General features: G+C 41.1%; 1 protein-coding gene across 5 annotated transcripts in view; it reads left to right on the top strand.

Moving 5' to 3' along the window:
• The first annotated feature begins 3,956 nt into the window (after positions 1-3,956).
• RBAK (RB associated KRAB zinc finger) overlaps positions 3,957-13,850 on the top strand; it is a 46,647-nt gene continuing 36,753 nt past the window's right edge. For 3 of the 5 annotated variants that reach the window (XM_089895605.1, XM_089895603.1, XM_089895604.1), the window contains exon 1: positions 4,219-5,390. In XM_089895605.1, coding sequence (XP_089751731.1) covers positions 5,376-5,390 — 15 coding nt within the window. In that variant the 5' untranslated portion in view covers positions 4,219-5,375. Of the gene's footprint in view, positions 5,391-13,850 lie in introns of all 5 variants that reach the window. The other 2 variants (XM_022565474.3, XM_089895602.1) reach the window with 2 other exon arrangements.

Here is a 13,850-nt window from a genome sequence, read left to right as displayed (position 1 = left end):
GCCGCATAGCACAGGGAGATCAGCTCGGTGCTTTGTGTCCACCTAGAGGGGTGGGATAGGGAGGGTGGGAGGGAGACTCAAGTTGGAGGGGATATGTGGATATATGTATACATATAGCTGATTCACTTTGTTATACAGCAGAAACTAACACAACATTGTAAAGCAAGTATACTCCAATAAAGATGTTAAAAAAAATACTTTAGGGACCTCCCTGGTGGTCCAGTGGTTAAGAATTAGCCTTCCAGGGCTTTCCTGGTGGCGCAGTAGTTGAGAGTCCGCCTGCCGATGCAGGGGACTCGGGTTCCTGCCACGGTCCGGGAGGATCCCACATGCCGGGGAGCGGCTGGGCCCGTGAGCCATGGCCGCTGAGCGTGCGCGTCCCGAGCCTGTGCTCGGCGGCGGGAGAGGCCACAACAGTGAGCGGCCCGCGTACCACAAAAGAAATAATAATAATAACAAGAATTCGCCTTCCAATACAGAGGGTGCACCTTTGATCCCTGGTCAGGGAACTGAGATTCCACGTGCTGTGCAGCACAGCCAAATAAATAAATAAATAAAAATACTTTATTGGTAAAAATTGCTAACCATCATCTGAGCCTTCGGTGAGTAGTAATCTTTTTGCTGACGGAGGGTTTGAAATAGTGTGAGAATTACTAACACATGACACAAAGACAAGAAGTGAGCAACTGCTGTTGGAAATACAGTGCCAATAGACTTGCTCAACAAAGAGTTGCCGCAAACCTTCAATTTGTAAAAAACACAAGATCCGGGAAGCACAATAACTATAATATAATATAATATAATATAATATAATATAATATAATATAATATAATATAATATAATATAGTATAATATAATATAATATAGACTGTATATCCAAAGTAAATGAAATCAATATCTGGAAGAGATATATGCACCTCTATATTCATTACAGCATTATTCACAAGAGCCAAGATAGGAAAACAATGCAAATTTTATCAACAGACAAATGGATAAGGAAAATGTGGTATATACATATAACAGGATATTATTCACTTATTAGAAGGAAATCCTACCAGTTGTGACAACGGGAATATAACTGGAAGACATTATGGTAAGTGAAATAAGTCAGTCACAGAAGGACAAAACTGTGTGTTTCCACTTATATGAGGTATCTAAAAAAGTTAAACATAAATTGTCAGGGGTGGGGGAGGAGAGAATGGGGAGTTGTTCAATGGGTATAAAGTTACAGTTACACAGGATGAATATGTTCTAGAGAACTGCTGTATGACTAAGTGTCTATAGTTAAGGAGACACACTATTCTTTTCTTTTTAATTAAAAAATTTTCATTCAAGTGTAACTGACTTACAACACTTTGTTAGTTCCAGGTGCATAATATCAATATTTCTATATATTAGAAAATGATCACCATGATAAGTCTAGTTATGGTCTAGTTACCTTCCATCACCATGGTCTAGTTACCATCGGTCACCATACAAAGTTATTATAATGTTATTCACTGTATTGCCCATGCTGTATATTTCATTCCCATGACTCATTTATTTTGTAACTGGTCATCTGTTTCTCTTAATCTCCCTCATCTATTTCACTCATCCACCTATGCCCCTCTGGCAACCACCTGTTTGTTCTCTGTATCTATGAGTCTGTTTCTGTTTAGTTACATTAGTTCTTTTGCTTTGTTTTTTAGATTCCACACACAAATGAGATCATACGGTATTTGTCTTTCTCTGTCTGACTTATTGCACTTAGCATAATACCATCTAGCTCCATCCATGTTGCCACAAATGGCAAGATTTCATTATTTTTTTTAATTTTTTAAAATTTATTTATTTTATTTTTGGTTGCGTTGGGTCTTTGTTGCTGTATGTGGCCTTTTCCTAGGTGCGGCGAGCGGGGGCTTCACTTCACTGCTCTGAGTGGGCTTCTCATTGCGGTGGCTTCTCTTGTTGCAGAGCATGGGCTCTAGGTGAGCGAGCTTCAGTAGTTGTGGCTCACAGGCTCTAGAGTGCAGGCTCAATTGTTGTGGCACACGGGCTTAGTTGCTCCGTGGCATGTGGGATCTTCCTGGACCAGGGCTTGAACCCATGTCCCCTGTACTGGCAAGTGGATTCTTAACCAGTGAAACCCCAGCGAAGCCCCTCACTCTTTTTTTTTTTTTTCATGGCTAATAGTCCATTGTGGTGTGTATGTGCATATATATATATATTACGCATCTTCTTTATCCATTCATCTATGGATGGACCCATAGGTTGCTTCTATACACTGGCTATTATAAATAATGCTCAATGAACATAAGGGTGCATGTATCTTTTTGAACTAGTGTGTTTTTTTTCTTCCAAAAAAATACACAGAAGTGGAATTTCTGGATCCTTTTATAGTTTTACTTTAAAATTCTTGAGGAATGATGTGCACTACTCTTGACAAAACATTTACCTGGTGCTGTTAGGTGAATCCATCCAGGATCTCTGTGAAGACCTCTCAAACTGTTAAAACATAAGGATAGGGACTTCCCTGGTGGTCCAGTGGTAAAGAATCCCCTTACAATGCAGGGGACCTGGGTTCAATCCCTGGTCAGGGAACTAAGATCCCACGTGCCGCAGCGTAACTAAGCCCGCGTGCCACAACTACTGAGCTTTCGCACTTCAACTAGAGCCCGAGTGCCAAAAGCTACAGAGCTCACGTGCCCTGGAGCCCGTGCGCCACAACTAAAGAGAGAAAACCAGCCCGCCACAACTAGAGAGAAGCCCACGCACCACAAGTAGAGAGAATCCCAAGCTCCACAACAAAGAGCCCGCCTGCTGCAACTAAGACCTGACACAGCCAAAGGTAAATAAAATAAATAAATAAATAATAAATCTTAAAAAGAAAATAAGGGTGAGATCATGACTCTCATACAGATATAAAAATGAGCACAGGCTAAGTATTTTATTTCATTCAAGAGGGAACCTGCAGCTGTTATAACCGGTTCAAAAGAGAATCTGAGAAACAGACACATTACAGATCAGGACTACTGAAATGAATATGTAAATAAAGAAATGAAGGCAAAATTGGATTCTTCCTGGGTAGGGGTTTGGCGAGTCAACTGAACTTCCTACCAAGTGGACAGAATTTCATGTTACCTACAACCTTCGAAGACGTGTAAAACAGCTCGAAGACAAAGAGAGCGCTGAAGTCAACGCAGAGCGATGTCCTCCAAATAATGCTTAGTTGTCCATTGAAACACACAATTTTTTTTTCCACACACATAATCCTCTTCAGGAAGTAAAGGTATGGGTAATTTTCTTCTTTCAATTCTGTATTTTATGATTTTTTCTACAGTTTTCACGAATTAAAAGTGGTTTGGAAAGCCTATGTTTCTTTTTCCCTATGAGGGGGAGGAAGGTATTCTAGGCTAATACTCTATTATGTTAACGCTAAGTTCTATTCACTAATATTTTGATTAAATAGCTCACTATGATAGTAAGCTAACATGATAAACTCCTTTCCCTTATTTATCAGTTGTCTGTGGACACTTATTCTAAGACTTAAGCATTCAAGGTAAGGAAAAGATTAGCGCACCAGGACACAGGTAAGGGTCCTCCAGAAGCGGTGACATAACAGACGTTCCCTTAAAGTAAGGGGAAATTTGAGTCCCTGGTCCAGGCGGCCCAACTTCTCACCACAGCACCTCTTCACCGCCAGATGAGATGGAGATATTTAAGACGTTCCCTAACTTGACGGCGCGGAGACTTCTGGGAAATAGAGTCCTGGTATTTGTCTCGCTCTCCGGGGCGGGCCTTGGCAGGCGGACTTCCGGCGTCCTCCTGCGCTAGCGAGCCTCACCCTGTGTGCGTGTTCGCGCACGCGCACCGCCGCTGCGCCGCGCCGCTCTTGTTTCCTATCCGTGCCCAGGTCACCGCTTGCTTTCGTTCCCAGGCTGTGGCCTCCGGCGGGCGACGATTCCGGGGCCTGAAGGGGTGGGCGCCGTCTGGCCCGGCCGGCACCCAGAGGGCGCGGGCTGTGTGGGCGAGGGTTCGCGTGGGCTGGGCAGAGGCTGGAACGAGGACCCCCGAGCGCGAGCTCCGGAGCCCGCGGGCTGGGCCGGAGGGGCCGGCCGGGCGGCGGCGGCGGCGCAGTGCCAGGCACTCTGCAGCGCGCGGCACAGCGAGGTCCCGGGAGGGACGTGGGCCTGAAGGGAGTTTGTGCCGTAGGCCCAGAGCCGGCTCCTCGGTCCCAGTGGCTTCGGGAGGCGGAGCGGAGGGATCCGAGAGAGGAGCGCGCCGCAGGAGCAGCCCCCGGACCGGAGCCTCGGGAGCCCGGGGCCGGTCAGCTAGTCCCGACGGGGTGGGTGTTGCGTCTGCGGGCCTGCAGGCGGTTGTGGACCCTGCGGCCGTTGGAGAGCGGGACTTGGGGTAGCCCGCCCCGGGCCCCGCGGGAGAGCGACCGGGAGGGTTTGACCGCTTCCCCGAGGTGGATGGGCCGGTCTGGAGGGCAGGGCCGGGAGCTCCGGATGGGGCTCCCCTGGGACTTGTGAGCACCCGGTGTCCTGGGGGAGCAGGGGCCGTAGGCTCGGCCGGGACGTGGCGCGTCCACCCCTCCGTCCAACCGCGATCCTCCTGGTCTTCCTCCTCCTGTCGCCGTCTCGGCATCTCGCACGTGTCTCTCAAAGCGCGTTAGCACCTTGGTTGTGTAAGCTAAGCGTCCGCTGCCCCCCTGGCTTGTGCCCTGTGGAGTCGCGCAGTGTAGTTACTGCAGGATGAGTCTGCAAGGCTTCTGTCCTGCTGCCTCGCTTGAGGAAGGAAGAGATTGGGCCTGAGAAGGGAGGTGACTTGTCCCAGATCCTCACCGGGTGTGCACGTGGGGTCGCTACCAGGACTCCAAACTCCTAGGGCAGGTGTTCTGTCCACTTAAAGTCAGTTTCATAATAAAACAGTCATAAGTGCAGCGGTAACCAAATTGAGTCAGATGATTTACAAACAGTGCGGTGCCTTGATGCACGTTTATCCCACTTTTGAGAGCTTACATTCTCCCTTACTGTGGAATCTTTGATTTTAATCAATTTAAAGAGACAATAAGAAAATACTTAAGTAGTGTCACAGGGAAATTTTTTTATTTGCATTTTTAATTTAACTCTTTGAAACAGTCGTTCATATTCACCAATAAGAGTAACTTGATCGTGTTGGTGTTGGAAAGGTACAGGTGTGTGTTTCTCTTGTAGGACCCTTTTAGCCTCTTGAATGTTCATAGGGTGTCATTTTATTGGACTTTCTTTGATGGTCCTGATGCAGGAGGTTCCTGCCTGGGCAGGTCAGGTTACTCAGCACTTCAGTTACTTGCTTCCCTTCCTCTAGGTCCACCGTTTACAGTCTACGATTTTTCCAAGAGCAGCAGAAAATGAATGAATCCCAGGTGAGTTTTCTTGTCGGTGTATGTATTCCCCCACTTTGTTTTGTAATGCATTTTAGGAGGTGTATAAGGATCCACATTTTAAAACGTGAAGGTAGAAATAGGTAAAAGACATTATCACATAAAATACAGTTGTTACAGAGTCAGGGTGGCACCCAGTTGTTGTCAGGTTCACACATATAGGTAGTATGATGCTTTAAGGCTACTGGAATTGAGCTGCAAATATGACTCATGTTCTTGACAGTTATAGAAAGAGGAAAATACCATCCATCGTGTGATTTGTGTTGACTATAAGAAGAAAGCATTTTTGTTACTTGTGGGTTTCAAAGATTTCCTAAGACCTGGAAAAATTTGTTTGTTGAAGTTGAAATAATTGTGGATAGCTCTCCTAATAACAGGCATCAAATCATTTCAGTATATGACTTAGACTTATTGTTTATCTTAGCAGTGGGCCTGCTGCCCAACGGGAACTTGGTGCATGTGATTTTTCCAGGCTCCAAAATATTGTGATCCAAGTAGACCTGTTTACATTTTTACTATTTAGTCCAAGGCTAAAACCTAAGTCATGGAATGGCCTTCTCATCCTTCAGATATTTCTGTTAGTGTGTTTTTGGGGGGTTGTACAGCACACAGTACAGACAGATATTCTCCAGTAAGGTGTTTTCACTTCCCATTCCCATTTCAATTCTTGGTGTCTTGGTTTTGTCCTTACCACTCTCCTGAATCTGTTGGTAAAGATTAGCAGTGACCTAATTATAGTCAAATCCAGTGGACATTTTCAGGTCCTTATCTCTCCTGACCATCCATCTGCCTTTGACATCTGTTACTGCCAAACTCATGGAGTCTCCCTTTTCTTGGCTTTAAAAAAAATTCATTTGGGACTTCCCTGGTGGCACAATGGTTAAGAATCCACCTGCCAGTGCAGGGGACACGGGTTTGAGCCCTAGTCCGGGAAGATTCCACATGCCGCAGAGCAACTAAACCCGTGCGCCACAGCTACTGAGCCTGCGCTCTAGAGCCCCCGAGCCACAACTACTGAGCCTTTGTGCCACAACTACTGAAGCCCGCGTGCCTAGAGCCCATGCTCCGCAACAGGAGAAGCCACCGCAATGAGAAGCCCACGCACCGCAACTAGAGAAAGCCTGTACGCAGCAACGAAGACCCAACACAGCCAAAAATAAATAAATAAAATTAATTAAAAATAAATATTCATTTAAAAATCCTTTAGAAAAAATTCACTTGTTTTTCTGTATGTATCTTTAAACAATAATGAGTCTTTTAAAAAGTGGGTGGGGATAACCCACAATACCATTTTTTCTTAATATCAGTGTTAAAAGTTTCACAATCTTCTACATGTTTTTCAGTTTTTTCTTTTCAATGAGGATACAAATAGAGCCCATATGTTGCAGTTGATTAGCCTTGCATTGTGTTGACTGCATTGCAATTGTTTTAACTTTAACATATTTTTTTCTGAACCGTTTGAGAGTGTGTCATGCCCCTTTACCCTGTAATGTCTCAGTTGTATCTCCTAAGATCAAGAATATTTTCTTATGTATGCTTGCCAGAGGTAACTGAATTCAGGAAATTTTACATTGATATAATACTTTATTTTTTCAAAAAATTTTTAAAATTTATTCATTTTGGCTGTGCCATGTCTTAGTTGCAGCATGCAGACTCTGAGTTGCAGCATGCAGGCTTCTTAGTTGCGGCATGCATGCAGGATCTAGTTCCCCAACCAGGGATCGACCCCAGGCCCCCTGCATTGGGAGTCTTACACACTGGACCACCAGGCAAGTTCCTGATATAATCCTTTATTTTTATTTATTTATTTATTACTTATTTTTGGCTGCATCAGGTCTTAGTTGTGGTGAGTGGGCTCTTTGTTGTGGCGCGTGGGCTTCTCTCTAGTTGTGGCATGGGGGTTTTCTCTTCTCTAGTTTTGGCACACTGGCTTCAGGGCGTATCGGCTCTCTAGCTGTAGCGCTCCTTTTCCAGAGCTTGTGGGCTCTGCAGTTTGCGGCACGAGGGCTCTAGTTGAGGCGCCTGAGCTGAGTACTTGTGGTGCGTGGATTTAGTTGCCCTGCTGCATGTGGGGTCTCAGTTCCCTGACCAGGGATCGAACCCACGTCCCCTGCATTGTAAGGTGGATTCTTTACCACTGGACCACCAGGGAAGTCCTCTTGATATAATACTTTAATCTACAGTTCATCCAGTCATCCAACTTCCAGTTTTGTCAGTTTTCCCAGTAATTTCCTTTATAGCAGTTTTTAATTTTTGATGGAGGACGCAGTCCGGAATTATGAATTGCATTTAGTTTTCATGCTTTTTAAGTCTGTTTAATATGGAATAGTTTCTCAATGCCATTATAGTAATTGAAGAATACAGGCCAATTATTTTGTAGAATTCTTTGAATTTTTGTTTCCCCGATGTTTTTTCATAGATTTAGATGGTGATTTTTCGGCAGGAACACTACATAAATAATGACTTTTTTAAGATTTATGACCCAGAATAGGTCTCTCTCTCGGAGAAGCTCCACGTGCACTTGAGAAGGGTGCCTGTTCTGCTCTCGGTGGGTGGAGTGTTCTCTAAATGTCAGTAACATCAAGTTGGGAATGTTTGGCAGGTGCACCATATCCTTGCTAACCTTCTGCCGACTTGTCCCATGAGTCGTGAGAGAGGGGGAATTGAAATCTGCGATTGTGTTTTGTCTGTTTCTCCTTGCAATTCTGTCAGTTTTTGCTTCATGAATTTTGTGAGAAGATACCTAACCATTTAAGATTATTAGGTCCTCTTGATTAATTAACCACTTTGTTGTTGTGAATTGGCCTCCTTTATCCTGGTAATGGTCTGTGCTGTGAAATGGAATCTCTGATACTTATATAAAGCCATTCCAGCTTTCTTTTGAGTAGTGTTGGTGTGCAATGTCTTATTCTGTCCTTTTACTTTTAGCCTATTTGCATCTTTATATGTGAAGTACAGCGCTGTAGACAGCATATAGTTAGGTCTTCTTTTTTTTATCCAATTTGATAATTTCTGTCTATTAATTGGGGTGTTTAGATTATTTACTTGTAAAGTGAATATTAATACAACCAGTTAGGTTATAGTCTGTTGTCTTTATTTTCTATTTGTCCCATCTTCTTTGTCTTCCTTCTGTTTGATTGACTATTTTTTGTGATTCCATTTTATATCCTTTGTTGGGTTATTAGCCATAACACTTGTTATTTTAGTGTGTGCTTTAGTGTTTATAGTATGTAGCTTTAATTATTATAGTTTATCTTCAAGTAATATGCCTGATCACTTAGCTACAGTTCCATTTTTCCCATCTTGGTCTTTATACTGTTGTTGCATTTTATTTTTACAGGTAATACCAGTCCCACAATACATTGGGTTTTTTGTTGTTGTTTGTTTGTTTTTTTGTCAAACCAAGTGACTAGTGGGATCTCAGTTCCCCGACCAGGGATTGAACATGGGCCCCTGCAGTTAAAGTTCTGAGTTCTAACCACTGGACCACCAGGGATTTCCTGATACATTGTCATTTTTAATTATCTTTTAAAGAGATTTAAATAATGAGAGAAAATACATAGTTACCATTTCTGGTGCTTCATTCTGTTGTGTAGATCCACATTTTTATCTGCTGTCATTTTCCTTCTGCCTGAAGGACTTTCTTTAACATCTCTTCTAGTTGATAATGAATTCTTATGGCTCTTGTATGTCTGAAAATATCTTTATTTTGCCTTCACTTTTAAAGAGATTATTGCTGTTTTTTTTTATCCTCCAGTACTTTAAATGTGTTCCTCCACTGGCTTCTTGCTTACATTGATTCCAAGAGAAGTCTGATGTCATCCTCATCTTTGTTCCTCTGTGTCTTTATTTCTTTATTTTTTATCACTAGTTTTTAGCCATTTGATTTTGATACATCTTGGTGAAGGCATGCCTCCTTTTATTGTGCTTCACAGTGTGTTCAAGAACAAGGAGAATCATTCCATTTGTTCAGGTCTACCTCTCTGTCTTTCAGGAGTGTTTTAAAAATTTTCTAGTATAGATTTTGTATATTTCTTATTAAGAGTTTTTTTCTGTTGCTATTGTAAACTGTGTGTACACTTGAATTACATCTTTTTACTCTTTTTTACATAATGAGGGCTGTTGTCTTTATGTGTGTTAACTATATATCGTGACCTAACAGCATTCTTTTTATTGATTTGGTTCCATTGTTGATTCTCTGAGTTTTCTAGGTATAGTATATCATCTGTGAATAGAAATAGTTTCACTTTTTCTTATTGCTTATTAGACCTTTAATTGTTTTCTCTGATTGGAGATAATGAGCATTTTGCCTTGTTTCTAATCTTTGTGAGAATGTGTCTATTGTTTACCCATTAAGTAAGTCCTGACTTTAGAACTAAGAGGACTGAAGCATAGATATGTGTTTGTCTGGACTCAACAAAGTGTATGTATGTACCCGTGTGTATATGTATCACACGTACTGTGCACATTAGGGTATGAATATGTGTATACATAGGTATATTCATGTTGGTGAAGTATCCATCAATTCCTATTATCTTGAGGGTTTTTTTAAATTTTTAATTAGGTATGCATTTGAATATTGTCAGAGTTCTTTTCAGCATCTTCGGAAATGTAAGATTTTTCTTCTTAGCTATATTATAATGGCATATTGTATTAATGGATTTCCAAATATTAAACCAGTCTATATGCTTGGAGTAAGTCCTGTTTAGGTAATTACGTATTTTCTTTTCAATGTGGTATTGGATTTTGTTTGCTAATATTTCATTTTGGATACTTGTGTCGATAGAAGCAATATTGATATGTAATTTAATTTATTTGCTTGATTGGTCAGTCTTCTAACCCCTGCCACTTCTTGCCTTCTGGACTGCCTTAACCCAGAAGGTTATTACTTTATTACTTTAAAGCTCATTTGGCTTACCTTGGGATAATCTTAGGCTCTCTTGGGGAATCTCAGCTGTGAGACCTGCACAGATGTGGCTGTACCAGTGGGTGAAATCCCTTTGTAAACAGTAGGATAATAGAACATGTTTACTGAGCACTTCCCTTCCAAAATACAAGTTAAATGTTTACAGTCCCAACAAGTGCTCCTTCCAACAACTGAGAACCCATTTTGCTGGTCATTCAGTGAGGTTTCTACATCCCCATGTTTGTCTTTGTTGGAGCTCTCGGGTTTCAGAGGAGTTTGTCACTGACTGTTTTAAGGAAACTGTTTTCTTCAACAAAAATTGTCTTGCTTTTCTTAAAATACCTTTATAGTGTCTTTAGACTTAAATGATAGTTTGGCTTGGTGTACAGTTCTAGGTTCAAAATCCTTTTTCCTTAAAAGTTGTGGGCGTTCTCCATTGTTTTCTCTTGGTTGAGAATTAGAATGTGAGTTTCCAGGGTAACTAGTGTATTTTTTTCACTCACTCTGTAACTTTTTAGGATTCCCCCCCCCGCTTTTCTTTTTCTTTTTTTTGGCTGTGCAGCTTGCGAGATACCAGCTCCCCAACCAGGGATTGAACCCAAACCCCCGTAGCAAAAGCGCCAAGTCCCAACCATTGGACCACCAGGGAGTTCCCTCTAATTTTTAAATTTTGGATGTTTTATCAGGAAATTTCTTGATCTGTTTGTTTCCCCAGTATTTTTCTTTGCAGATTATATGGCCCCTTTTGATGATGTTTTGCTTTGTTTTGTTTGTTTATTTATTTTTATGATCTTCACCTCAGGAATCATTTTCCATTCTGCCTTTGATGATTTTTTGTTCATCACCTATAATCTCTTTCTGAAAATGTTGAATCTGTTGGATCTGGCTTCAATATCTCAAAATTTCATCATTTCAATTTCTTGTTTTCAGAGAGATTTCCTAAGTTATCTATTCTATGTCCCATTTATTATTCAAGCTTCTTACTTGAGGATTTTTTAAAAATTCAACAATCCAGTCTTTAATTTCTAAGTATTCCCCAGTGGCTTTTTCTTAGCAGAATGTTCTCATTTTCTGGAAGTAATATCCTGCTTAATTTATTAAAAAATATAAATCAGTAGACACAAATGCAAGTTGTTTCCTTTGTGAATTTGGTTCAGTCATTGTTGAGTTGTTCATCCTGATGCTTATCCTTTATTTATGTTGTTTTCTCAATTAGCTGATGATTCTTAATTTTTTAATTTCACTTTTTGGGAGAATTACTAATAACTAATGTGAACATACTCAACCCATGATCCCATTTCATTCATCTTTCTTTTGTGGAGGGGATGGCTGCAGAAGCTCTGTAAGGGAGTGGGTAGGGGTGTGTAATTAGAGAGGCATCACTGGATTTTTTTTCCTTCCACTTTTTTTTATTGTGGTAAAATACACATAACATAAATTTAGTATCCTAACCTTTTTTTTTTTAACATCTTTATTGGAGTATAATTGCTTTACAAGGGTGTGTTAGTTTCTGCTTTATAACAAAATGAATCAGCTATACGGATACATATATCCCCATATCTCCTCCCTCTTGCGTCTCCCTCCCACCCATCCTAACCATTTTTAAGTGTACAGTAGAGTGGTATTAAGGCCATTCATAATGTGCAGTCATCACCACCATCCACCTCGAGAGTGTTTCTCATCTTCCAGAACTGACACTCTGCTCCCAGTAAACAGTAACTTCCCATTTCTCCCTCCCCAGCCCATGGCAACCACCATTTTACTCTCTGTCTCTAGTATTTTGACTAAATACCTCATCTAAGCAGAATCCTACAGTATTTTTCCTTCCATTAAGCTCATTTCACTCCGCTTAATGTCCTTAAAATTCATTCATGTGGTAGCAGATGTCAGAATTTCCTGCCTTTTTAAGGCTGAATCATACTCCACTGTATATGTATATTACATTTTGTTAACCATTTGTCCATCGATGGACACTTGGGTTATTCCCACATTTTAGCTATTGTGAATAATGCTCCTGTGAACCTAGCTATACAGATATCTCTTTTAAGTCTTTGCTTTCATTTTTGGGGGGTATAGACCCAGAAGTGGAATTGCTGGATCATATGTTAATTCTGTTTTTCATTTTTTGAGGAACCACCATGCTGTTTTCCACAGCAGCTGCACCATTTTACATTTTCACTAACAGTGCACAAGGGTTCCAATTTCTCCAACACTTGTAACTTTCTCGGTTTTTTTTTATAGTAGCGATCCTAATGGGTATGAGGTGGTAGCTCATAGTTTTGATTTTCATTTCCCTAATTATTAGTGATGTTCAACATCTTTTTCATATGCTTATTGGCCATTTGTAAAACTTATTTGGAGAAATGTCTATTCAAGTGCTTTGCCCATTTTTCAAAATTTTATTTTATTTATTTCACTTTATCTGTTTTAAAACTGTTGTTTTTGTTGTTGAGTTTTAGGAGTTCTCTGTATATTCTAAATATTTTTTTAATTTTTATTGGAGTATAAATTTACAGTGTTGTGTTAGTTTTTGCTGTACAGCAAAGTGAATCAGCTATACATATGCATATATCCCCTGTTTTTGGATTTCCTTCCCATTTAGGTTACCACAGAGCGTTGAGTAGAGTTCCCGGTGATATACAGTAGGTTCTCATTAGTTATATATTTTGTACATAGTAGTGTATATATGTCAATCCTAACCTCCCAATTCATCCTGTCGCCCCCTACCCCCTTGGTATCCATACATTCTTTACATCTGTGTCTCTATTTTTGCTTTGCAAATAAGTTCATCTGTATCATTTTTCTATATTCCACATATAAGTGATATCATATAATATTTGTTTTTCTTTTTCTGACTTCACTCTGGCAGTCTCTAGGTCCATCCACGTCTCTGCAAATGGCACAATTTTGTTCCTTTTTATGGCTGAGTAATATTCCATTGTATATATGTACCACATCTTCTTTATCCATTCCTCTGTTGATGGACATTTAGGTTACTTCCATGTTCTGGCTGTTGTAAATAGTGCTGCAATGAACATTGGGGTGCATGTATATGCCCAGGAGTGGGATTGCTGGGTCATATGGTAGTTCTATTTTTAGTTTTTAAGGAACCTCCATACTGTTCTCCATAGTGGCTGTATCAATTTACATTCCCACCAACAGTGTAAGAGGGTTCCTTTTTTCTCCACATCCTCTCCAGCATTTATTGTTTTTTGTTTTTTAATTTATTTTATTTATTTTTGGCTGCATTGGGTCTTCATTGCTGTGCGCAGGCTTTCTCTAGTTGCAGTGAATGGGGGCTATTCTTGGTTGCGGTAGCTTCTCTTGCAGAGCACGGGCTCTAGGTGCACGGGATTCTGTAGTTGTGGCTTGTGAGCTCTAGAGCGCAGGCTCAGTAGTTGTGGCGCACGGGCTTAGTTGCTCTGCAGCATGTGGGATCTTCCTGGACTGGGGCTCAAACCCGTGTCCCCTACATTGACAGTCAGATTCTTAACCACTGCGCCACCAGGGAAGCCCTCCAGCATTTACTGTTTGTA

This window comes from Delphinapterus leucas, chromosome 15 (genome assembly GCF_059928025.1).
Source record: "Delphinapterus leucas isolate spDelLeu-1000000601 "Yukka" chromosome 15, BTC_Dleu_Yukka2, whole genome shotgun sequence".
Taxonomy (NCBI): Eukaryota; Metazoa; Chordata; class Mammalia; order Artiodactyla; family Monodontidae; genus Delphinapterus; species Delphinapterus leucas.
This window is presented reverse-complemented; position numbering and strand designations above follow the sequence as displayed.